Source organism: Strix aluco, chromosome 16 (genome assembly GCF_031877795.1).
Source record: "Strix aluco isolate bStrAlu1 chromosome 16, bStrAlu1.hap1, whole genome shotgun sequence".
Taxonomy (NCBI): domain Eukaryota; kingdom Metazoa; phylum Chordata; class Aves; order Strigiformes; family Strigidae; genus Strix; species Strix aluco.
Window position 1 is genome coordinate 3,009,652 of NC_133946.1, and position 27,827 is coordinate 3,037,478.

The window sequence follows — 27,827 nt, forward strand, 5'->3', positions numbered from 1 at the left end:
AAGCACTTTGCTTCATGCAATGCATTCACGTGCTTTGTTTGGACTATTATTTGAACAGTATACATGTCTCCTCAAGGAGGCAGAGGCTTATGCCAGTAACCCAGAAGTAGCATTTCGTATCTTGCCACTATTAAGGAATTTTCACTGAGTTCTGTCCGCTAGATAATTCACTGAATAAGATATTCTCCATCTGAGCACATGAAATACGTAGCTGTGAGTGGCATGTAAGTCATTGTACACACAGTTTTTTCTTATTCTGCACAGGTGTTTAGACACCATTAGGATCTTCACATTATAATAAAAACACAGTGCAAACCCTTGAACTCAACAGCTTCTTTCCTCCTCTAGTTACTAGCACCTAGCCATGACACAAGAGACATTGTTATTTATCACTGAAAGCATTCATTGGATACCTAAATAAGAATCTGAAATCTGTATCAACACAGGCAGAACTGGCAGGCACTATTTGAATGAACTTCAGTTAATTGTGCTAATGTGGGATGAGCACAGTGAGTACTGTTTGTGCCACAGAAATACAAATTTAGTTATGCATAAATTTTGAAACTCATCTGCCAATTAGAATACTGATTTCAGATTGCAATCCATACAATAAAATTAATTAAACAATCCTCTCCACTGAGATCCATTGGGATTTTTTTGATCTATGTAGAATTTCCATTCGTATCTCACTCTGCTGACTTCAAAATTCCTCTGTACTTCAGCAAACTTAGTGAGTTTCTCACTACATTGTGAGTTACACTTACACCTGGCCATAAAGGCAACACTCAGGCTAAGTCTTTCCCATTAGTCACAGCTATAGAAAGATTAACAACTGAAATACAAAATTAAATGGTGATAAGTTTCTTTTAAAAGAAGAGATGAAGCACCACCATTTCTACTTCTTAGCAGTAGCTGATGCTTCAAAGCTATTATTCTTAAAAAAGCCCTAATTGTCCATATTAAACAGATTTCTCCCAATTAATCTTAGTAAATGGTATAATTTTAAGGAAGATGGAATTATTCCACCATCAAATAAATTCTCACTTATTCTAGATTTTCTAGATGTATGAAAACCAGAAAGAGGCTTCTAAGCAAACTCAATAGGAAAACAGGGCTAATACATATTGAGTTTGCACATCATATTTCTTATATACAAAAACCAGAAGATGCTTCAGGAAGAGATGCTAGGATTAAGTTGATTATTAAAATTAGTATCAGTATTATTACCCATCCTGTAATTTATAATCAACATCATTCAACAATATTTCTAAGTTTGAAAAGTAAAATAGGAAACTATCTCATCTGAGAATCAACAAACCTACATAATTTCTACCTACTTTCATAAATATGATGTGTATTCTCAATTTCCAGAATTCCTTTCATGCAATATGATCTTGAAATAGCTGGAAATACTGTTTTGTGAATCATCGCTCTGGATTCTGATCCTTTTAATAATGATAAACAACATTTCATCCCACTGAATGTGTTCGTTAAGTGAAGTACTACTGAGCATCAATAACACAGCAGAATCTAATTTATGACTGATAAAACAGTCATTACAGCTGTGGCAAACAATTCTTAGTCAAAGTCTACATCCAAATGGACAAAAATATCTAGGCAAAGAAATACATAGAACAAAATGTCAACAAAACAATTTTCATATTCACTTTGGATAACAAATTCAGATGTGTCCTAGGCTCCAGGTTCAAATAATTGATGCCCACGTTTAACTGTAAGAACGTAGGAAGGCAAGCTGAAGTCAAGGTACAAAAGCCTTGACCTCTTGAAGAGGTTGCATGGAATATAAAATAGTCTGTGTTGTTCTCATGTCAACATCCACAAATATTTATTCTTACTGAAGCATAGTCTGCATCCTGCTGTGCGTAGAAATTCTCCCTTTGAGCCAAGCATACAGTAAGGAAGACTCCTAGAGGTACAGGTCAGAGAAAGTTCTCTCACCTGAAAAGTTCCTGCATGGTCTTCTTCTTTGTCACCTTCTTTCCCTTCCTTGAGAGCGATCAACGTGAATCCTCGGAAGTAAGCAGGAGTGGCAGCAGAAAGCGTCACTGAGATATAATGAATGCAGAAATAATGAAAACATAGTATTAATTGTGAGATCAGTCACTTGCATATCATTTCACAGTTCAACTTGAAAGGTGTGTGTTTTAAATTGGTATTAACAAAAGCTAGAGCACTAACAACATGGAGCAGAGCCAGCGAGAATACAAAAACATTCAGTCCAAGTTTCCACATAAACTGAAAAACACTGGCATGATGTGAAATACCTCAGCTATTGTTTTTTCCACACACAAACTTTTTTTTTTTTTTAAAGCAGATTGCAAATCTGCTCAGATCTGCAAGAGGGCTATTTGTTGTTGTTGTGAGGGTGGGGACATGCATGTGGTTTTATTTTCTTTGGGTTTTTTTTTTTTGTGGGGGGTTTGGGGTTTTTTTCTTTGGGTTTGGGTTTTTTTTGTTGTTTTGTTTGTTTGTTTGTTTTTTAACATAAGGAACATTTGGCTTCAGCTTTTGTCCTGTTCTGAGCATAGACATGTATCTAGGCATTTTAGCACACAGAAAGTCTCTTTAACTGTAAAGCAAGATGACAATATTGCCAGCTCCAGCTCAGCTACTCTCAACACAGTACTCCAGCTGGTGGAGATGGTTGCTCTAAAACTATCTTTCCTCTCCTTTAACTTCAGGTCAGAAGAGGACACAAAGTTAAACTCATGGCTAAAGCTGGCCTCTAAAGGTTGTGCTGTCAGCTCTGATTGCCAAAGCATCCCACACATCAGCAAGACACCCTTCACACACCAGTCCTGACCAGGAGGGTGTCATTGGATCCACCAGCAGAGAACAAATAACATAATGCTGACTAATCTGATTTTACCATGCTTAGAATCAGGATTACACCCCTCATTTTCTGCTAGTGCAAGATACCTCTGTATGATTTTTTTTTTTCTATTTGTTATCATCAGTACCTAAGCACCACCCAGCACCACAGTCAGGTGGTCCTTTTGAACACTATCAGAAAGCTGGAATGAGGCAAAGTTTTGAGACAGAACTTTTGGGGGAGTTTTAAAATTACTGAACCCTTTTCAACACCTTATAGGAATCCTTTACTGAAGTAGACTTAGATTTTAGGGAAAAAGTCTTTTTTAATTAAAGGAAGAGAGAAAGAAAACTAGATTACTAATACTTTTAAGTTGCTTTTACTTCAAGCATAATGCAGACAGCGATGCTCATAGTACACTATTGTCACACTCTCAAACCCCGACTGGCACAACAAAAACTGAAGACCACCCAGAGTTTTCATGAGCAAATTGCAACTACCAATGCTGCTTCGTAGAAAAGTATTCACAAGAGACTCCCTCTTACACAAATAGGCTGTGAGCGGTTGAATCACATTACTAAAAATGATAGATTGCCCTTAAAAGATATGAACTTCAAAATATGTCCAGAATTCATTTGGAACATACGGAGAGCTCTTTGATCTAGAAATTCAGTAGTGAAAAAATATAAAATAAGATTTTTTTAAGATTTCTAGAATTATGCAGCAGTACCGGGGTCTAAAAACCATGGTGTTTGTAGAAATACATAACTGACTATATGTGAAAAAAGAAGGATTGGAGAGATACACAAAAGGTTAAAAATTGAAAGTGCCATGTTTAGACCTGTACACCTGCAAACACCTGTACAGATCTAGAGTAGTGATCAGCATAATAGCAAATCCCCCAACTCTCAAGATTTTCAGCACACTTTTCATTGCATGGAATCTTATTATGAGGTTAAACCTCATCATTTTTGAGGAGAACAAAACTGTCACATTTTATATACAGGAACTGAGTAGTAGCATAAAAATGTAATCGGAAACTTTAATGCTATTAAGTATTGCTCCAATTCATTAATGCATTATCTGCCCAGTAATTAGTATTATTAGCCCTATTTTGCAAACTTTTGCAGCATTATCCAAATGAAAATCCACAGCCAGCCTCTCAGTTGCCATAATTGAGAACAGCACACTGCTGAACACAACGGATGAACGCATTACACTTGCTTGAACAGATTCTTAGAAACTAATTGTCATAAAGGTCTTTTACGTGCAACAAATTTTTCCATATATTATATGTAATTCAAAACTCTGAATCACCGTGAGTAAAAGGTTACACCAGAAATACTTCAATACTTAGGCAAGCAAATAGAGAATCCAGCTGTGAATTGACTCAACAGTTTTCATCATTTTCCTCACAAATTTACAGATCAAACCAAACAGTTCAAAATTCTAAACAAATACCTACCTATAAAATAGAGGACATCTGAAATGCTACAAAAGCCATCAGGAAAAAAAAAAAAAAAAAAGTGGAAGGTAATTCCAAAGCCTGACTCATAGTTTTTGAATGCCTGGGGTTAGCAATACTCATGCTGTGGTTGCACAGTCATTTAAACCCAGAATAAATCCATGCTTCCTCCAACATGAGTGCTCCTGCCCTCCCCCACCCCGCACTGCTCCTACAGCAGCGGCATCCAGGCAGCTGTGCTGTCAGCCAAAGCAGGGAACACATCCAGTTGAAAAGTAAAACAAAACAAAAAACCCCAACCAGAGAGTTCAGCTGGGTCCAGTCCCCGAGCGGCTGCTCTGTGCAGCCCCAGGAGCACTTCTGCCAGTGGCAGGGACAGCCAGATACAAGCGAGGGGCCACAGGGTGATGACCCGCAGGAGCAGAGCGAATCTGTGGGATTTTAGGAGCCCTGCAACCTCAGCTCAAGGATACCAGAATGATTATGTGCTTTGGTCACCCCAAGCTAGGCCAGAACCAGAGCTCTGTCAGTTCTCTGAACTACCCGGTGTGCTAAGGTAACATTGCAGTGCAAGGCTTTACTTGAAGCACTCCTAAATCCAGAGCCTTGTTACGGGGATGGTTCTGTAGCCGCTGGCTCTGGACTGATTGTCTCAGCACAGGAGGCAGCTTGCATTGCACAGGCAGCAGTGGGAAGCTGTCAGACTACATCTGGTTTTCACAAGAGATAGCAGCTCCTCATTGCATAAGAGTTGAGTTCTCCTTCTTGGGCTAAACTCTGCCATTTTAAAGAACAGCTGAGTATTGCTCACACTGCGTTCACACTAATTAAAATTCATTGAACAATATGAACTTCCTGTAAAGATCAGTTAAATCTCAGTGCAAGTCTCAAAGTTAAGGATTTTATTTTAAAGAGAAGATTATATATCAACAGTTACTTTTGTCTGTTTCCATCCCCTCCGGCAAATCTCTAGTTACCTTACAAGTTGCACTTTGGCACACACCTTCAAGGCTCCTCTTTCCACAGAGTCCCCAGCTAAAGGTGGGGTGATCAAAGCAATTGCTCCTTTGGTTTCAGGCAGGAAATCTGATTTTCCGCATCCCACACTACAGCACATCTTGTGTTGTACATTGCACAAGTACCAACAAATGCACTTCTAATATCTACTTTTATCTATAATTTGTGAAATACCAGAAACTCTAAAATATTTACAGAATGAGGGTTTGTCTGTAAAGTATATAAAAGTGTTTGCATGTTGGGGGGAAGAAAGAAATAGGAAAAGATTCAACATTCCTTAGAAGAGAAGTCCCCAAACCAATACAACAGAGCATCTAACATTGAATGAGCTTTTCTTTGAAAACTGGGAGGGTGAACAGACCTACAAGTGGAAATTCTGTTAAAAATGGAAACAGAATCCACACAGAAGGTATATCTAAGGACTATACTAGTCAAATCTTCGCTTTCTTTGTTTGAATAACAATCTGATGATATTATGGAGGAAACTACATCTATTGCATGTTAGCATGTGAAAAAAACGTACTACTGCCTTTTTGCAGAAGCAATTTGATTTATATTTTTAATAGGATGAAACTTACATCATTCTTCATGGAAATCTCATGTAATCATTAATCTAACTCTACAGATCAATAAAGCTAGGACTGAGTATTTTCAAGGATCATTACCCTGTAACACCATCTAAACTTAAGGCTCAGTTGTGCCCTTTGAATGCAATGGGAACTTTGACCTTCGGTGGAAGCAAAAGCAGCTACATCAAGGTCTAAGTTAACCAGCAGGTAGGAGAGGACATCAACCTCAGGACTGTGTGCCCACAGACCCCATACTCTGGGAGGACCTGCCCACCACATGCATTTGGCTACCTGCTCCACAAGGGAAAAAGCAACAATATTGCAGCCTGAAAGACCAGGCAGATGAAGAACACTTGCAGGCTACAGCATCAGAAGACCCAAAGAAAATGTTAGAAATCAGTCACATCACCTTCTCTGTGGGACACCACGAAGCCCGTAGCCATTGTTGCTTTCTTAGGTGTGTGGGAGGAAAGGAAGGTGGCTCCTCAGCCCTGCTGCTACCTCATTTTCAATTGTTTGAGACAGGAGAATGTGTTTTTATTTACTGATGCCAGTGTTTGCAGACCAGAGGAGGTGCATACGCATTGAAATAGATCACTCAGTGCTCAGGGCCATTTTCCTCTATCACAGCTCCAGAGAGGTGGAAAACAAAGGCTTCCATACACACAGATCCACCCAGGATTTCCCTTTAGGGCAAATAGATCCTGGTTGATTCCCACTCTGCAAGACTGCTGCAATGCTTCCTCCAGTCAACACAGCTCAAGGGTCTTACATGTGTGCCACGTGAACCAACGATTGAGTCATGAACATAAATGGATGCCTCTATACCATCAATTTAGCGGAGTACAGCATTTGTATGTACAGTTAATTCCTGTGTTATCCACCTTGCATAAATACTAGTTTATTCCAGGAGCCCACTAGGGAATGTGCCAAGGATCCAGATTGCATTAAATCAAGCACGGGCCATGGAAACAAGCACATTTGGCTCCAACTCAATGGAGGTTGTACAACACTGCAGAAAATCTGCACATCTAGTAATCTACAGATAAAAAACCCCCACAGATGTGCTATAATCCTGCATTTTTTAATTATTGGCTGGATTTCCTACCCTTTGTATAACACAGAAATAAATTTCCAGTTGTACTGTAGAAATTCCTTGAAAATGAGCTCTTGAAACTTTCTGTAATGTTGTTAGTTTTAACTATTGCCATAGATAAAGTATACGTTACAGTAACATTTACTTATGTTCTTCCAACCATTTAGAAAGTGTCCTGAAAGGACTATCTAGATAAGATTGAAGTATTCAGGTAGCACATAACTTTAAGCACTTTCCCCCTACATTTCCACGCAATAGAAATGTCTTTGATGGATGACTGAAAATATCCAATAATACTTCTACAGAAGTAAGTTCTAAAACTTTTTAAGAACAGTCACATTTGTCACTGTCAAAGAACTTGACACTTATCTCTACCCTGCTTAGTAAACGTATCAAACTGATGTGCAACATGAAATCTTTCAGAATCAGGGTACTAATCCTGATGTCTGGAGCAGTTAACCAATTTGAGAAAATGTAGATTTCCTCACACCATATTAAAATAAATCAATTCTCGAGGAAAAAAATTATCAACAATCATGCAAATTTACCAGCTGATGCTCAAAACAGGTTAATCACTGCTGCAAATATATTTTTCAAGCTTTGAGGGAACATGATGATTATGCTACATGCACACTTTTTTCTCCCTATCTGTACTAAGATTCCCATGTTCATGCAATGGGAAAACATTGCTCTTTACACTGAATCTAAGGAAGGTCAGGAGAAACACTTAGAAGAAACTCTCAAAATTTGTTTTCCAAAGTGATGCCTATAAAGTATATTAGTTATGGTACCTCAAGTGACCAAATTCTTTTAAGTGTTTTTAAAATACAAAGTTAACATTAAACTCCACAAAGGTTTGTTTCCAAAGGCATTATATGGTGAGGCAGGAAAAGTGACCAAAACCTGCCTTTGCCTATTAATTAGAGAAATACACTGAAATGTGCTTTGGAAGTTAATTTCAACGATTGTATGTGAAGTGCTCAGAAAAGAAGAACCAGTGCCTCCATCTCTTATTTACAGTGGTCATTAGCACCATCTCTGCCTCTTTCCTGTTTGAACCATCTGTTCATTTCCCCAGAAAAAAGAGGGGGGTGGGATAAACATAAGTGGAAAATGTGGGAAGTTGGCAGCGTGCTGCATCACTGTTTGCCCATATGCTAACTCATTATATTAACATTCATATTTCAGGGCAAGAACAATTAGCTCTGAGTTTCCTCTCCTTCCTGCTGAATATAAAGCTTCTTCTATTCCCTGTTATTTTTAAAGGGATAGGAAGAAATCCTACAGAAGTAGGTAAATGGGGGAAGAGTGTGTTTTGTATTGCACCAACTTGTGATCTTGTGCTAGCACTGAGCCGGTGGAGAGGATTCATAAAAGAAAGGAAATTCCTCTTAATACTGAGTTAACGTTTGGGAATAAAGTGATACTGTGAAATCCAACTCCCTCTCACTTGTCATGAAAGCATCCCCAATAAAGTAATGCGTGGGAGTATATTACCCTGTCTTAACCCACACAGTCACACACACACATGCCAAAAGGGATACAGAGATGACAGGCAGAGACACGTTATAGTTTCAGAGACACTTGTCCTGACCATTACCGTTAGTATGGGATACAGAGGATGGCCAACTTACCCCGGTAACTGTTTCCAGGCTTGTAAAATTCTGGATCGCCCTCCACCCTCAGGCTAAATTCATTGTACCCTTCCCTCCTGGTGCCTTGGGCTCGCAGGATCCGACTGCAATATCCCTCGGATTTCGCGGCTTTCTCCAAGGTTTCATCAGGAAAACCCTTCGCCACCAAGGGGAAAGTCAACGCCAGAAGCCGCAGGGCTAGCGGCTGCAGATGCGCTCCCATCCTCGGGCTCCGCACAACTTTTTATCGTCGGGGCGGCGGCGGTGCCTGGGAGCCCGGCGGCGGTGCCTGGGAGCCCGGCGGCGAGGGGTGCCGGGCCCGGGGGGGGCGGGCAGGGCAGGCAGGGCAGGCAGGGCAGGGCAGTGCGGGCTCGGTCAGCCCCGGCCGGCAGCGGCCCCCAGCATGAGGCTGCCAGGTCGGAGGGACCGGCTCGGCGGCTGCCGGGGAGAGGGAGGGGAAAAGCAGGGAGGGGGCAGAGAGGGAAGGGAGGGGAGGGGAGAGAGAGAGGGAGGGAGGGAGGGAGAGAGGGAGGGAGGGAAGTCTGATCTTGCCCAGATCCCGAAGTGAAGTGCTGTTTTGTTTCAGCGCGAGTGATTAGCAGCTCGGTGGTGTTTATTTAGCCGAGCTGAATCCGCAGGGTTTGGTGAAAGCGCGGAGCACGGGGGACGCTGCTGTCTCCCAGACATCCAGCGCAGCGGCGGGGAGAGCTGCTGCCGCCCGGGCTAAGCCCACAGCCCTGAAATTAATCACCCGCATTCCTGCCAAAGTCTATAGTTACTGTAGGGATAACAAGGCTCAAAGAATTTCCCGACACCCCTTCACCCCCCCATCTTTCTCCAAACCAGCAGACATGGTAAACATCATCAACTAAATCAGCACAGATGGACCAAGACAACCCCTTGCTCTGTGCACACTTGCCAGGCAAGGAGCAGCGGCTGCAGCTGCTCGGGTGTGAGCATCTCCAGTACCACAGAGAAGAGAGATGCCGAGAGCTGGATGTGCCAGAAACACGCGATTCGTTTCTACAACAGCCTGCAACTGTGCCCAGGGGAGATGCAGGCTGTGTCAGGCTACACCCAAGCACACCACGTACACAGTTATTAACTAAGTGACCATAGGAGGTCTGCTCTGGCACTCAGAAAAAGCCAAGCAGATGCAAACAGGAGAAAGCAGGGCTCCTTATTTCACCTCTATACAAGGCACACTGAGGCACAGTGACACCGAATGACTTATCTAAATCCACAAAAGAAGATTACAGCAGTGAAAGAAAGTGAACCTAGACCCCTGGGGTACTTAACTCCGGTGTTTTGATCCCCAAACGCTGCTCTTCTCTCCCTCCCTCCACTGCTTTCTAAGTGGAGAAGGAAGTCAGAAAGATATGTCCTCGACCAGGACCTGAATGCTTTCAGGATGCCAGATGTACAAGAGTGCACAAAACCCTTTCTAACCACTTTCTCTGGGACAAGACTGTAGCAGATTGATGAATACAACAGCCTTTATACACAGCTTCCAAGGAAGTATGGGAAATAGCAAGCAGCTTGAGAGTCTCCTGATACCTACTCAGGCATTTGCTACCATCAGATTTGCAAATTTTGGGGTTTCAAATTTACCTTTGGAAGCTGTTTAGCACAACATAGTGTTGTGTGCCAAAGAAAGGTGTTTCTTCAAGGTCTCTGTGAGGATGCTGAACCTTTTAATTTCTGGAAGGTTACTTGCCAAGAGCTTTGCTACTGTAAGCTTGCCTGTATTTTAGTCTCCATGTTACATATTTATAAAGAATGTAAATCAGCACAGCCTCAAAATACATGTTCAGTAAAGACAACATTAACAGTTGGATGAAATTTTAGCTTTTATTGCAAACATCGAGTTATTGACAATGTCCATCCATATGCTTGTGAAGAGGTGGCAGTCAAAGCTTTTGTAACCACACTGGATGGCAGCATCCAATTCTTAAGCACATGCCTGCTTGGGCACCTGCAACAGCAGCCATAGTACCATCTACATTGCTTCTGCCAGACCACTTGGAGAGCCAGGCTGACTGTAGAGACTTCCACTACTGAGAAAAGGGTTTGACTACAGGAGGATAAATGGTCTTTCTGGCACAAGTTGCTTTTTCTGCTGCTCTCATCCTGCTGAATGAGGCAGAAAGAGCAATCCTGACTTCCTAGTGTAATCTGCCAGGTCATCTGCCTCCACTCCATCCACTCCCTTCACCATTCCCCTCGCATCCAACCTGTGGGTACAAGGGCAACTTGACCCATCGTCTTTAGGGCAACAATATTCAGTCCGCTTTTGTGACTGAAGCTTTGACTTGGCTTGGTTACACAGGATATTTAGTTGCATGCTTCTGAAGAGCCATGTTCATTTGGATAATTAAGTGACTACAGTTCAGCAGTGGCATAGACTCTTGGGTATCATTTGATGGCTATGTTCACCTCATCCATTTTATCCAGGTTCTTCAGTCAATTTTATCAGTGAAGAAAAGCAAACCAATACACAACTGAAAGTGACAGCTATAACCATATTGGTATAAGATGCCTGTGAATTTGCTTCATTCTCCATACTTGACTTCATTTCTTTTGCTGAGATTGATTGAAAAGCAATTACCTGACTGAAGCATTCACAGCAGGAACCGCACATGCTTCTGCACAATCCACCTTTGTTCTGAGACAGAGTTCTGAGTTCTAACTCAATGCTCCTCCAAGGATTTCATTTCAAGTCCTCTTCACAATTTTTTGTTTTTTATACGGCACCAAATTAATTAAAAGTTAACTAATTCATCAGCATCTATTGACTCTTTAAATTTACAACAGATTCTATAGCTCTTACTTTTTTGTCCTTGAATTGCCCTGGCCTGCTACTTCTAGTTTCTTTTTTGTTTAAAAGCTAAAGTGTTGGAAAGTTTCCTAGAAAGGTATAATACAATGTGTCTTGTTAAAAGTGAATGCTTCAACTCAGCAACTGATACAGATAAATTAACTTGCACTGCCTACAGCCATGAAATGAGTAATTTGTTGTAGAGACAGTTTAGAATATGGGCAATGTCATTAAGCATGGGCATCCTCAGGGTTTTCTATTTGTTCTACTAATTAGTGTGTGTTTGCCTAAAGCATCCAGCATGATGTATCAGTCAAAGACGCATGCAAACTGATGAATCCAACCATCCATGGCAAATTTAACAGAGAAAGCTTCGTATCTTAGAGACTGCAGTGCTGCTTTTCTTTGTGTACTTTCTGGGATGAATAAAGTTGCTGTCCATGACTATTAGGCATAACAATCATTACTGGGGTAATATTGCATTTGATGGAGCTGTGATGGTTGGAGGAAACTCTCTTCCCTCCCCCTCACCCCCACAAAGTGGGCTTTCCTAACAAACAAAAGCATTTCATGAGATCTGCAGTCTTTCTTACTTTTTGCTTTTCCAATAAGGAGCTCATTTTTAAATGGCAATCTGCAGTGATTAGTACAGTCTTCTAAAATATTCCTGCATTGACTGAAAGATATTGTAGGTAGCCTTTTAAAATTTTTCTTTCCTTCTGCTTCTATGATTTCAAATAGCTACTTGAAGTCTTGGGCATTATCTACAGGGTGATACGTGTAATGCAATGCTTGGCTATGCAACTCCTGATTTTAAGGCCCCTAGACCTCAAAGTAAACCAGTGTCTTAGGTGAATGTGTACACTGATTACAAGATTATTAGAACCCTTAGAAGAGTCAGTTCACAAAGCAGAGGCCAACAAAACTAGTCAATAAGAAACATCAAGGTGACAGGTGCCCTAAATCTCATGGCCATCAAGTGCTTGATAGCTTTACTGGACTGTAGGATACACCTTGCCAAACCCAGGAGATGTAAGCCTAAGCCCAGCTTTAAAATACTATATACATAAAGTAATAACAACAGGGGAATAAATCTCTTTCAAAAGATGACTGGCAAGAACAGTGCCCACTCTTTTACACAAGAGCTGGTGATTAAAGTATTCATTTAGGATGTCAGAGAGACAAGGGTTTCAATTCCTTGCTTTGTCTGTCAGTGGTTAAATCCTCATCTCCCACTTTGCAGAAAGCTTCTAACCATGAAGCTCTAAGTCTTCTGGAAGCACTTTCAGTCCCTCATGGAAATGTTGGGCTTCTAAAGTTGAGTTGAAGCTCAAATGAGTAGCCATAGAGAAAGGAAAATGAGGGTGCTCTATCTAATTAGGATGCCTTTTCTGGAGACTGAGATCTAGGGTGCCTTTTCTTCCTCAGAAGACATTAATTGTACTGGGATCAATAGCTATTCAGGGTTCAGGTGATCACCTAACACTAGACGTTTGCAGTAAGTGCATTCTGAATACTGCTACCAAATTAAGAGATGTAGGTGAAGTCCCCAAAAATCTTTTCCTCATAAGCTAAGTATTTAGTTGCTCATCACCACCAAGACAGAGGATACTGCTGTTCAGGCAAAGGAAGACTGTCAAATAACACTGCAAACTAATCTGCAATAAAACCTTTGGTGACTGGGAGGGTAAGCAGTAATTTTGATGACTGCACTTTCAAATATGCCTATACCATTTTTTGACCTCTATGTCTTACTAAAGATCTAGCTATTAGTCTAATTTGCACTTCTTATCTCCTTTCCCACTCCTCCAGCAGTCAGTTTTTCTTAAACAAGACAGAAACTTCCTTTATTGAGTTAGCTAGAATAATAATCCTGTTGCTACTAAAATTCCCCTCTATCTACAGTAAGAATAAGGCTTTTCTGATACAGATTGGTCCATGCTGTCTTTCAAGCCTGTTTAGAAAAAGATCTGGAGATATCTGTTGTCCTATTAGACAAAGGAAAGGGCTTGGGAGACTCTTAAGATGATTTCTTATGGCTCTGTAGCAATGTTCTCAACTTCCTTTCTCTTAGGAATCTAAGTAGCAAAGAGTAATGACAGTAAATGTTTGCAGAGGTCTGTTCACCATTTATACTACTGTCAGTCAACACAATGCATCTCCAGTATTAAACTTCCCAGTAGCTCAATTACTTTTGCCTGTTCAGTCATGCATGTCTTCAGCATATTTTTACACTGACAATACAGAGAGTTTTCATTTCTAATATATTTTATAGAAATATTTGGTTCCTGACATGATAAGAATAGCATCATACATATTATTAGGGAAACACTGCAATGCTGAGAGCAACAGAGGGAGAAAAAGGAGCTCTGTTAAGGTTCCTTTTGGACTTAACTGGGGAAAAACTGAATGAAGCTGAAAAACCACGGGACAAGACGTATGTTTGAAACAGCACAGAGGCTGCAAAAGATTTAGAAGAGTCTTGCCAGCACCCTGGGTAACACAGGCAGAACAGGATTTACACTAAGGCTGCTCTTGAATGGATCTTTCAAGATCAAATGTTGACAGAAATTCGTCTTCCACACTCAGTCCATTTTTGGGGCAGAGGTTTGCTAAGGAAACACCCAGTCTTCTTGGAATATTTAAACTCAGGATTCCTTCCAATACCAGCAAGTAAATATGTTCTTAAAAGATCTCTTCCTTTATCCCACACAACAACTCAAGACCTATCCTGGGAATCCCTGAACACTCCAAAGATTAAACAGAACCAGTCAGTTTCTCCAAGCCCAGCATGAGGCTTCATTTACCCCTAAGGAAATTCATTGCCACAAACCTGGAGCACCAGCAGTTTCTAGGTCAGATACAATACTAATGAACAATAACCAAACTGATTTCAGCTTTTTAGCATCTTTGCTAATTAGAGTTAGCTTTTCAGCATTTTCTTATCACCATATCTTAGATCTTGAATTACTCAACACCTGTAGATTGGCTGTTGCTTTGACTGGCTCACCCTGCACTTTTATTCCTCTAAGACATGTGTTATGTGATAAAGCTCCTGTTTTTTCAGTATCTGAACTCTGAAAGTTTTAAGGAGCTTTCAGAATGGCCAGGATAAAAAGTCAAGGCAAACATTAATTCAATTTTGCATACAGAAGAGCTCCTTTTTTTACTGATTCCCAGGCTGGACATTTTTCCAGGAAGAATATAAAAGACAACTTATGAAGTCAAAGAAAATTATTGGTTTATATCTGGACAAATCATTTATCAAAACATTCACCAAGCTCTATAAATGCCTATTAATTATTCAATCAATCCATCCTCTTTTTTAAAAAGCATTTTTATAGCAATATAGTAATTAAAATCTCAATCAACTCTGATAAGAATAGGACTTAATTACATAAATACGTGCCCAGATTACAGTAACAATTAAATCATAAACATGGAAAGAAAATGTTCCTTGTGAAGTAACACATCCTACCAACACAAAAGACCCAAAACCAAGAACTACCTCATCTTTAAAGACAAAAGTTGACCCCCTAAACCAACAAAAAACCCCAACCAAACAGATAGGGGGAGGATGAAAAATTCTTTGGGATTTCTCGCACTGACCATGAGATCAAGACAGAAGAAAGCATAAATATAAGGTGATGCCATCAGTGAACTCACTGACACATTTGTAAACTGGAACTATAATTCAAGCACGCTGATGTTTGCAGAACAGAATCATCTTCCAAAGCAAGCTTTTTACAACAATGCATTATGAATTTATTTTGTCCATGATCTCCTGTTGGATTCAGCAGCCCTTCTCCCTTTTAAAGAAAATATTTACTGTAACGTGTTGGACTGATGCATCTTTTTTTCATAAATCATTAGGTGGCAAAGTTTATTTGAACCTCAGACTCTCAACTGCAGAACTTCTGTAGCTTAAAGACGGTTGACGCTTCCATTACAAGACCCATTGTCCCTGGGAATCTAAATCAACTACTTCTATCTTCAACCCAATGCAAATTAAATATTTGGAAGTACAATGAATTCTAAGGGGGGTGTGTGCGTGTTTCTGTCACTGAAGAGCTGGGCACAATCTGAGCTCACAATGTCTCTCTGTAGCTCAGCTCCCAATCAGACACAGTAGCACAATATCTTTGTAAAGCACTGAGGTCTACAGATAAAAAACATAACCTAAGAACAGCTAATACCTATGTATTATTACTGCATGCAATTGTCAAAGCCCTGCAAGTATTAGAACATGGTTTCAAAGCAGTTTTTGAGCACTGAAAGATTTTTAGAAAGTTTTTCTTTCAGTGTATTTGTGCAACTCACAGGGATGTCAAGTGTTGCTAGATATTCATGTGTGTCACTAGGAGCACAGATGAAGAACAGATAGTCACTATCCACAGAATCTCTGCAGAAGAATTCTGCATTTGGGGATATCAGAAAAACAAACCCACAATTGTTCTCCAACAAAGTTTCTTATATCTCAGATTCCCAGTCCAAATATTAAAGGAGCTTTGGGAAATCTTTCAAAGATTTACAGACCCATTTCTTTTTCATATCAAAGGAAGTTTTGTGGCTGCAGTTATAAAGGAATCTAAGCTATCTGACAGCAAATGAGTAAAAAAAACATTGAAAAACTTTCAAATATGTATATTCATACACATTGGGGAAAAAAAATCACATGTTAAAAGTTGATATTTCTTGCTTGGTAAACAGATGGAAGATCAAATAGGCAAAGGTACTATGCTAACAACATACCTCATTGCAAGTTCTGTGGACACATCATCTTATTTTAATTGTCATCATATAAGGTTAAAATTGCAAGCTGGTAATGCAAAACAGGATTTGTGGGAGGAGGAAATATCTCTTCCCAAACCAGCTGGTATAGCTGAAAAAAATGGACAAACTTTTAAAGACACCGACCCTTCCGCAAGTATGAAAAGGAGCTCTTTTGCAAAGTTAAATGCATGTTCACAACAATTTCTCAGAGTTTAGTTAGCTACACATTCATTAGACTATGTCTGTGAAGAAAGGTAATTGGCACCTGTGAAGTAAAGAGAAAGTTAAAGGGAAGGAAGGGGAGAGGTGTCAGAAAGAAAGGAGGAGAGTGATAAGTAGGTGAAAAAGAGAGTTATTTTATAGCCTACAGAATAAACAGAAGTTAGTGTTGGAGAGGAATGTGTCATAATTGTGTTGGAGAGGAGAGTGTGCCATAAACCACTGTCTCTACTGAGCTCCTGGGTTTTGGTGTCCCATATTGTGCTACATTTTAGTTTGCAGGCTCAACTTTGCAAAGTATTTTGCAAGTTTACCTTGATGAGAACAAAGATATTGGAGACAGAGACAGTTTTCTGGGAAATGTTTGGAAATGACAGCTGGGTGTCTTGTCCTTTATAGACCTCCCCAAAGAGGTTCACCTGGTGAACTGGGAGTGAACCTCACTTTCTTTGAGATGCAATCCATTAGTAACTACAAGCACAATGATGGCTGGCCATTTGTCAACAGATTAGTCTGGGGTTTTTTAGTATCAGTTTCACAAGTCACATCTTTTGCTTGAGCAGACAATGAAGTCTGACAACCTCCAGACTTGGTTCTGCAAACTGACAGAAATTCACTTGGAATATTTCTAGATGAATCAGAAGAATTATGAAGAGAAATTCCAGGCACCGAAATATACACACCCCCCTAACCCCATCCTCAAAATGCCTAGAATCCAATATTATGAAATACATGCCTGTGTCTCTTTTTTTAAATTAAATCACAGGAGCAGTGGAGTGAAATGGATTTTTTGAACTAAGTGTCCTGCATTCTCCTGTCCAAAGCAAAATGTTATGTAATAAAATATTTGATCAATCCCCTTAAGCTATGATTTTTTTCACCATTACTTTGCACTGCCAAATATGAAAACCAAGTGTAGATCACAAGTGTCCAAAAATATTGGTTTTATATCAATGTTTTTTCTATATACACAACAAAAAGTTTCTGCTGTTTGTAAAATATACTTCTTTTTTAAACATCCATTATTCAAATATTGCTAAAAATTACTTGCAATATTGACTGCAAATTAACAAAGGCCTTTAGATTATGTATAGCATTTCCACAGTCACACAGGGAAAAGCACCAAAGTTCTTGCAACAACTACACAAAAAGGGAGGCAGTACTAGTGGTTTTTATCTGACTAAATAATCTTTTCTTATATATATCACAGTCTAAGATGTATCAAGGTACAGAAAAATTGAATAAATGAAGTTAGTGAAGTTTAAATAATTACAGTAATTATTTACATTCATTAATTCTTCGACAACTGATGGAGTACCATATTAGTCACTCTTATGTTAACACAACAGCACAAAAAAAGAAATTTGATTATATACATAGATATATATCAATCATAATACAAAAAACTGACACTGTAGATAGCATTCTTATTTTTGGAACTGTTTCTTTGGGGAAAAACATTGAGAAATTCATTATTTTTTCAACTTATATTGCTTGTATCCCCATGACACAGAGCTAAACTGTCTTTCTCCCTCCTAACAAATATATTTTTTTTTCAGTCCAGAATAACTATCTATAATAGAGAATTTGTAATAATCCATGAAAGATATGTACCCCAACATCTCAGTGTGACAGGAAGACAATACTCTACAGGGGTTTGTTGTTTGGGGGGGTGGGAACACGAGGGTGTTGTTTGTTTTTAAATGGGTCTGTCATGTAATTCCACTACTATCAGTTAGAGCTACTGGTACTTGGTACACAATAGAAATGCATATATCAACTTGTCAGTGCCTCTAAAGCTTCCTCTTTTCCTAAGGAAAAAAAAAATACATACACACACACACACAGAGGTAGCTAACTGACCCTGCTATGCTATTCTAGCTACTACAGAGTCTTAGGAATAGTCTATAAAATAGAAATACTATTATGACACTATAAAATATTACTATAAAATTTAAACCAAATTGTACTTTTTAATTTTTTTCTTCGATTCCTAAACATGACTCTCAGACTGGGAATTCCTTGTAATCATAACAAAATCAGTAATACTGGCGTATCTGTAACAGTCTAGATTCAATTAAAATCTTACTTGTCCACAACAGGGCTTCTGGGAAGCTTAGATTTCCACAGTCACAGTTGTCTTCCTAGATACCTTGCTTGGTTGGGCTTTTTAAAGCCTCTCTATAGACATTCTAATTGAGTCCCATAACAGGCCCAGATATTGCATCAGTCTTGTCAAGGCTAAACAGATCCTCACAAAGATCTTGGGCTCTGCACCTATACCTGAGCACAGCTGGAGTCTGGAAATGAGATATTTCTTCTTCTTCCCAGTTGCCTTTGGGATCTGAGCTAGCAGGCTTTCACACATGTTTTGTTCTCAATAACCCCAAATGCAACTGGGATCATTATTGTCTTTTAAGATATTTTTAGAGCACTAGAAAACTTGAAAATTGTATAAACCCCAAAAACATAAGAAAGGAACCAAAAAATGGCTATAACGAAGATGCATGTGATAAAGAATATGAGTATGAGATTAAACAGAGAAAGACTTTGAGAAAGAACTCCAGAAATGGTAGTTCTAGGTGCCGCAAGTAAGAACGGTGGAATGTGCTATATATATAGACCGTAGTGATCTCCAAAGACTAATAGTATAGAAAGTAGTTTTGTGATGATTTTCATAAATCCAAAATATAAAAAGCACATGAGATGAAGCCTTAACGACTGCAATGCATAAGCTGGAAAAAGCATGGGAACGCAAAGGTATCTGGACACAGTAGCATACCCTTGGAAAAGTTCCAGTTCCCACAAGCGAACTCAAAACATGACTGATTAAGCTTTTAAATTGGCTATGCACTCAAGAACTTCAGGAATACTTGAGGAAATCAGTCTTCATTTCTTTGACAAAAAATAATTAATGCCACAAACTGTGAATAATGCAAAGCCATAAACCTGATGAGCTGTGCTGGGAGAAGGACATATAACTAGAGAGAATTACTTGATCATTAAGTTCAGTCCCCTCTAATTTTAGTTAAAAAGGCAATGACGCTTTTAGTACCAAACAGCTCAAAAAGTTCTATTACATCACTTGGACAAACATCAAAAGCCAAAAAACATTCTCCAATGTTTTGAGACAAACTTTAAAACGAGAGCATCCTGCGGTTCATGTCTATCTGACCTGGAGCATATTTCTTCCTGATCAAAAATTTTTCATCAATTTCATTCATAACACAGAGACAAACATAATAAATTTGAGAAGCTTCAGTTTAAGATGAACGTGCCATTTGAAATCATTGTAGCACAAATAAGCAAGGCATATGGGGTAGGAAGGAACAGAAGTCCATTTGGTTTACTGACCTGGTTGCAGTCATGTAGTGGGTACTCTATGAAAGTGCATTTGCAGTACAAAGGAGAGTTCATATCACTTTGTGAGGTTTTTGAAATAAAACATTAGAAAGACTAGAAAACAGACCAGAAAGGGTCTTCGAAATGTACCAAAGCAGGATCATAATTTTTAAAACTATTCCTGACCAATTCATATCCTTATATGCAGGAAAGTGTCTGCTACTTTGGAAACAGTTAAATTTTTGTCCTGTGTTCATATCTGTGTTCATCATAACCATCTTATCCTCCTTCAGAAGTGCTGCAGCCTTGCTAGTCACTCCCCATCTTTTAGTTATACAGCTGATTCTTCCCATCTGTCACATGCTTCATTCATCCTTACAAATTTACATTCTACTTCATATCATTTCTCCAATTTACTTGGATAATATAAATCTATCAATATAAGTTTTCCTTTTCGCTACTACGGTGGTTGCAAACCCTCCTGTGCTGACCTCTAAAATGTATAAGTTTGGTCATTTCAGCTGTTATTGTAAAAGTAATTAACACTTATTCTTGAAGAATGTAATGGTGACTCACAAGACCTCCAGTTGGTAAAATTTTGTACTGGGACAGAAAGCAATGAAATACAGAGATCACAACACAGTAAAGGACTGTAAAAATCAGAAATGTTTGTGTCAAGGTTATCTTATGTCTCCATTACACAAGAAAAGAAAACACAGAAGACCATACACAGAATCTGTGAGGTAACAGACTTTACAGTAACATAAAAATAAACATATGACCTCCTTGTAATAGCTGCAGCTAGTACTGCTGCAGTAGTCACTTAGAACACATTCAGTCCTTTCAAAGTCTTCAAGAACTGTGGAACTATGATGACCAGAAAGAATGGAAAGGCCACAGTCAATAAAAATCAAAATTGTCCATGTGTAAACATCAGTGGCCAAAATTAGTATGTTTGTATTAAATTTTAATATATTTAACAAGTAGATAAAATACACTATAAAGAAAGTGCTTACAAAAATTTCATTGACATCTTCCAAAGACATTTGAAGGCGAAAAGTTAAATTTAGGAGTACTGCATATTATTGGGAAAACTGGACATCCAAGAAGCACATGGAAATGAATCCGATCGCTTGAACCACGTCATAAAATAGCTGAATAACCCAAACTGCAAAAAAATAAACATTGACAGAGAGAATGAATTTGGGCCTGAACAGTGGACCAATTTACAGTGGGATGGCTGGCAAAATTACTGCCCACTTGTATTTAGCCCTCACAGATGGCGACTTCTATACCCTCCCCTCACCGCCTTGCTTGCTGTCCTATGGCGTAGAAAGAAAAGATCAATGAGTGAGAAAGGAAATAACTCTAAATTCTGGAGTCAATAAACCTAGCTGAGAGCAAGGAAGCCTGAATTCTCTTCTCTACTCCTATGATTATTTTCACATTTTAAAGGGCATTTATTTTGCTTCCTGTCACCTTATTTCAAAATGTATTTTGAGCCCTTTAACTCTCCTGATGTACTATATTTCTATACCAAACTTGGGAGTTTCACATGAGACTCTGAGTTTCTACCCTCTAATGGTTCTATCATACATTAACACAGCTTTCCTAAAGAACACTCACATGACCAATAAACATTTGCAACTGAATATGCTCAAATGAGGTAATTAAGACTGCTATATTATGAATCATCTTCTTTTTGTCCAAGGGGAATATTCTCACCCTGAATATAAAGTATTTTAAAATAATGCAGTTCCCCTCTGGCTTTTCCTTTTGTTGTTCTGTGAAAAAACAGGCATAGGATGCTGTCAGATAGGCCACTTAGCCAAACTAGTTGAAAACCAGTTTCCCTCTTGCAGAAACCTACTATATAGTCTAACTACTCATCCCAGCTAGGATCTAGATTTGGAGGCGGGCAGGCACTAGTTCAGACAAAAATTCTAATCTAGGAATGGTCTGATATTTTACTTAATTTGCTGCTTATTTTTCAAAATATTCTGTTTCATTTTACTTCTAATCTCTTTTAAATAATGTCAATGGATACACTTCATAAGCATTGTATTCTCCATTATGAACAAATGAAAATACCTTTTTTCCCCCCCTCCTTTTTTTCTTTTTTTTAAGTCAAGGGTTTCTTACAGTAAAACAATTCCACAAGGAGGTTATGATGAAAGAGTCTATGAGAAGTAAGTAGTCCATTACTCTTACACATAAGCATATGAGGTAATTAAATTGTGGAATTGAGCTTATCAGAACAAGCTCAGCAGTCCAAAATATTTTTACTTCAGTTGATTCAACACAAACTTTTTTAAAAAATGGACAAATATCCAATTCCAGTCATGAAAAACTTGTACTGTATGGATATTGCATTATGTGTGAAAATAAAAATATCCAAACATTGATGATGTCTTATCATTCTAATGGAGCACATACTATTTACATAAACATGATCTGTTGTAGTTACGTTCTGTATATTATTTAAAAATTACAGAAATTAATATAAACATAGGTGTGCGTGTATGCACAGACTACATATCTCCATATAAAATTCATATTAGACTGAAAAAAGTGTTTTCTTGTACATGAGTCTCAAATGCTATTCAGTTTTAAATCCAGCCTCACCTACAACTTATGTTTCACTCAATGTTATCACTTTCAGAGCATTTCAAATAGATCAGAAGCATTTCAATTGAATAAATTATTTTTGGACCACTGTTGACCAAAACCAGAACAATACTATTTCTTGAAAAATTGACTTGGTAATTATGAGGAAAGTATTCTGTGTAAGAGTACTGTGGAGTAACTTCTGAAAAGCACCATCAGTGGGAACGATGAAATATTAATTTATACCTCATTCACTTAGAGACCTGCAGAACAATTTTTTTTAATTAAAAAATGTTATGACATTATTAATGCATTGCAATAATTTTTAAAAATTCAGTATAGAATAGACTTCCCTCCACCCAGAAACAGATTCACCTGAATGTTTTCAGCATGACTGCAGTAAGACTAAAACTAACAGAGGTTCTGATCAGTTTGCTCATTTCAGAATTTTAGTCAGAAAAAAATTTAATAGAAATGGACCTAAAGGAGTTATTGTAGAGACTGCGCTTCAAAGTCTTTGTAATTGTTAGGAATCTGATCCAAACTTACACGTCAAGTAAATTGTACTAAAATAAACTTCATAAAATAACACATGCCCAAATTATTTGAATGAAGGCCTTGAAAATCCTGAACTGACTTTAAGTTAAAGGTTCCACAAACTATGGTATTATTATAGGGAATAAGCACACCTACAGTTAAATGATTTTATTAGTAAAACATGTTGGGAGGGAAAAGTAATTTTCACACTGAAGAGTTTAATTTGTTATCTTTTAACAGTATGTAGAGGTACATAAACACATCTCTATTCCTATTTTCATGTCCATTTAAATTTGTTAGATCCATCATTAAGAACTCATAATTATCCTCTCCTCCTTATGTATACCATGAATGACCTGAGACTTTATTCTAGAAGCTGCAAAGTGAAGGTTTTAGCATTTTGTAATAAGGAAGTCTTTATGTTCTTTCACTTGTTGAAATACAGCATGTTACTACTCACTTAGTTCCACAGTGGACCCCATTTATGAAATTTTAGTCACAATACAACTCTTGACAAATGTGTTCTTTATGACTGTGATTTAATCACTGGAACAATCCTATGAAACTTTATAGCAAAGAATGCACTGCGTAGGCCATAAAACTTTCAACAGATTTTTAAAAAAGTGTTAAGGTATATAATGACATAGACAGAAGTACTTCTGTTGGTTTGTCACTACCTAAATCCCAACTAGCTTAGTGCTACATTATTGCCTTTTACTGTTTGATAAGGAAAAAATACATAGTCTGGTTTAAAGAATATAAGTTCTAGGCAGACAGGCAAGAGCTCTTGGAAACCTATACAGCAATTGGAAAAGAAAGTATTTTTTAGCTTGTCCTCAGAAATTATTTGAAATTTGAAACTGTTTAAAAAAATAGCAAGGTATTTTTGTAGATGTGTACACAAAGCTAATGGCATCAAACGTGATTTAAACTTGCAACTATGGAAACAGCATATTTTTTATAAAGGCCATAGCCTGATCACACTGAAATAGCAAGGAAAATAATCCTTTAATGAAATAAGCTATCTTCTTACTTGAAGATTTTTTTTTTTTTTTTTAAGTACCTGATTATTTCATCAAAGGACAAGTGTCACCATGTACGAAGTCTATCCATAACCAATCCCCAGTAAAGTACAAAGACCCAGAGTTGAAAAAACCTCTGAAGCAAAAACTAACCTACACCCTGCAAAAGGCTATCCTATGGGGGACCATTTGGGGAGTCAAACTGCTTTCTGACTTAGCTTTCCAGACACTCAGTTCTATCTTCCTTAAATCTCAGCTGCAGGGTCAGAGCCATGCATACTGTGCAAGTTCATTACCCTTGTTTGAGCTTCTTCATGCATACTGGGAAGTGAGAAGATTGATAAAAGGACCCTGTGATTTGTTTGATTGGGCCTGTTCTAACCTAATTGAAAGTATGATGACACTCCTGCATCTTATGTATTCTCTCACTGTAAGAGGAAAGCTGTCTTTAAAAAGACAACATTATTGAAGCAGAAATATATTGTGCACAGGGAAAATCTGAATAATATTTCATTTGATTAACATTTTTTGAAAAATGATTGTGGACCGTTTAGAAAATCTTATTTCAAAGACATTGTTCATGAGGCATTTTGTAAAACTAGGTGTCTTGTATCATGGGGAACAGCTGGAGACAAAATGGGTCAGTTATAAATGCTTTTCTGTAAGAAAACTAGACATGAAATTACAGCCTGGAGTGGAAATTTCTTAATATATTCCTTTGCTGTACCGATTGCAAGAATTTATGATGACGTACAAGTTCTTGTAATTTAGTTAATTTATGCAACGTATGAGGACACATAGGAAAAAAATAGAAAATAGGCTGTTGAATTACAACTATTGAAACGTACTGAGGAAGAGATGAATACAAGTAGATTTTTCCAGAACCAGAGGAAATCAGAACTTCACAATTTCTAGGGGAATAACTCATCATAAATAAGTAGCTGTAAACTAAGATTAACTACCTTGCATCTGTGTATATGGAGTTTGTGGCCATAAGTGAACTAGGGTTCAAAAATACCTTTACAATTCCATTTAAAGAGTTACAGCTTTTCCAAGCTCAATGATAATACTTAAGGAGGTAGAATGTTTAAAAAAAAAAAAAAGGAAAGCAAATTCTTATATTCTTATACAGACTGTCCATAGTAACGTGGTTGTGAAAGGTAACAGGATAAGACCTGAGAGCAAATACATCAGTAGGGCTCTCCTGAAAGAATTAAGAACATTTTTCTAACCTCACTTTTCAGTGTTTACTTTGTCTAATCTGACACAGATGCTAAATTATGCACGCTTATACATGCAAAGTCTTAACACTTTTGTGAAAATATACAACAGAATTTTACATTCCTATTGTAAAAACATCAGCATTTACTACAGCAAGTGCAGGACATCAGAGTAGCTGGTAACCACTATCTAAGTATTCATTTAATTACCAACAAATCCATAAATTTAGCATTTAGAAATAGTTTGAATGTTTTTGTTTTGTCATTTCAATTTTTTCCTAAAGACAGAAATAAATGTCACATGCTGTCTGATTTTACCAACAAATAACATGTTAGTTAACAAATGGTGGTACTACTGCAGTTGCAAATTAACCATTTTAAATTCAAAACCACCAGAAAATACCCTAGAAAAAACTAGAAACCCTTAGGAGTTGGGGAAATATGTTCCCTAAGCAGTAACTTGTTACTATGTGATTCTCTGTTAGTCTCGTGATTTCTGAAGAAAGATGGTAAACATAGAGGACAAGAGCTTGATGCAAGATATTTATAACTGATCTATGAAGTCCTTGCCAAAGCCAAATAAAGCAAAGTGTAGACTGAACAGAGGAGGAACCAATAACAAGGGAGGTAAAACAAACAAACTAAAGAAATAGTATCCCTGAATATTTAGTTCTAGAACTCATCTGCAGTATTTGTACGTTTGTGATAGTCTTTTTGATCAGTTAGGTACAAAATAACGGAAGATGCTGCTGTAACCAAAACTCAGCTTGCTCTAAAGAGACAAAAGGAATACAAGATCCAGCTCCAGGGATTAGAGGTACAGAGATAAAAGTATCTCAGAAAACAGCGAGCTCTTGTGTCAGAGTTACTTTGTGATCATCTTTAGGTCATTGCGGTCTCAAAGTTGCTACACCCCTCAGAGGAAGAATAGATTAAAAATATAAAATAATCTGAGAAGCATGGGGAAAGAGTGCCTTTAGGAGTGCCAGATGTCTGTCTGGGATATGTCCCAAGGTGGGAAGCGGAGCAGCCAAAGATGATTCCTAAGATTACAGCCAAACTGCCTTCATATGAATATAGGGTATCTTATTCCATTCTTTTAACTTAAAGACTGATTTTAAGGCTTTTTCATAAGTCTTTTGTTTGACCAGGAAGCATGTCTGGCAATGGAAACAAGGTAAAACACTCCTGTGGTGAGCTGAACTCATCTCCACAAAGGCAGCAAATCTGCATCAAGCAAAATGTACTTGGGTCATTTTAAGGAACTGTATTTCGGAGCTTGGGTTTGTGGAGAAGTGGAAGCTAAGGAATGATCTGTGAAAGTGTTTACGCACCAGACGTAACACCAGCACTCCCCCTCTTTAAAGGGCAGACATCCTGTTGCTCTGGCTAAAATTTCCTGGTTGTTGGTTACTCCTTACTTTCTGGAAGAAGACTTAAAACCTTTTACTTGCAAAACAACAAGCATCTATACTTACAAACAGAGAACTATACTTAAACTAAGCAGTCTGCAGACATAGGTCTTTCAAATCAAAATAAGCCCAGTAGAAATTCCATCTTCACTTTTTAAGAGATTCTAATGTTTCAACTGTTGCAGAATTGCATATTTTTAAGCTACAAAATATATCTTGTGCTACTGATTGTTCCCAAGGCCAAGGAAAATAATTTATTTCAGAAGAGATCAAAGCTAAAGGGCAGAAAACCGTTATGACTCAGTAGAGCTGGTGGAGTAAGAGACTGGTCTCCTAGTCATCAGTCCTTGTATATTATCAGCATTTTTCTAATTTTTGTGTAACTGATTACAATAAACAGATTGACAATAATAAAGATGTAAAAAGAGACATTTGTTGTCTGTGTTAAAGAAACGTTAGTCAGCCCTGACCTAATTAAGGATATTTTTCAAGAGAACTTTTTCATAATGAAAATATGAGCCTTCCCCTGAAATGCTGCCAGGGAAAGGTTCCTCTGGGATTACAATTGTCTAAAGCAGAAGGGAATTAGACTAACTGGTGCCCCAAGTGTTTTTTTTTTATTAATGAATTGTGTTTCTTTGTTTTACTTCTTGTTTAGATGTTTAGATTTCTTTAGATGTTTGCCATTGTCCCTCCCATGAAACACATGTTCTGCCAAACGTGGATGAAGTGTTATTTTGGATTTTAATGGTAGGCAAATGCTACATGACATATATTAGTTCTTAAAACTGTTAGTCTTATTGCAAAGAGAACTTGAAGTGCACACTGAATGTTTAATGTATACTGAATGTGAAAAACAACACTGAATGTTGTAGAAACAGTAGGTCAACAGAATTTTGGAAAGGATGAGACATTTTTGTTCCAAAAGGTATGTGCAAAAAACTAACACCACTATTTATACTAAACTCTGGACTAAAAGTAACCTACATAGCTAGGCTAAGAAGGGATTTATTCAGCATTTTAAGTCTCCTTTGTGCCTAGCTAAGGTAACTTGGAAAACTAACATGTGGGCTCAGAGCTGTCCATTGCTTCAGCCAAAGGCATCTCCTTTCTGGTTTACAAAAATAATATGTCTCTCTGCCCATCTTTGTGACAGACTGAAACACAACTACATATACAGATAGAGAGCCAAAAACTAAACAGCAAGTTAACTGTCGCATTGCAGTTAGCTGAATGCATGAGTTTCCAGGTCTGTCACCTAAC

At 38.0% G+C, this 27,827-nt stretch overlaps 1 protein-coding gene across 2 annotated transcripts in view; it reads right to left on the reverse strand.

The window, feature by feature from the left end:
• Window positions 1–27,827, reverse strand: part of SPON1 (spondin 1) — a 360,535-nt gene that overhangs the window by 184,721 nt on the left and 147,987 nt on the right. The window contains exons 1-2 of one of the 2 annotated variants that reach the window (XM_074842052.1): window positions 8,615–9,025; window positions 1,960–2,066 (exon numbers count right to left, since the gene is read on the reverse strand). In XM_074842052.1, the coding sequence (XP_074698153.1) occupies window positions 1,960–2,066; window positions 8,615–8,837 (330 nt within the window). In that variant the 5' untranslated portion in view covers window positions 8,838–9,025. Of the gene's footprint in view, window positions 1–1,959; window positions 2,067–8,614; window positions 9,026–27,827 lie in introns of those variants that run through there. The other variant, XM_074842053.1, reaches the window with a different exon arrangement.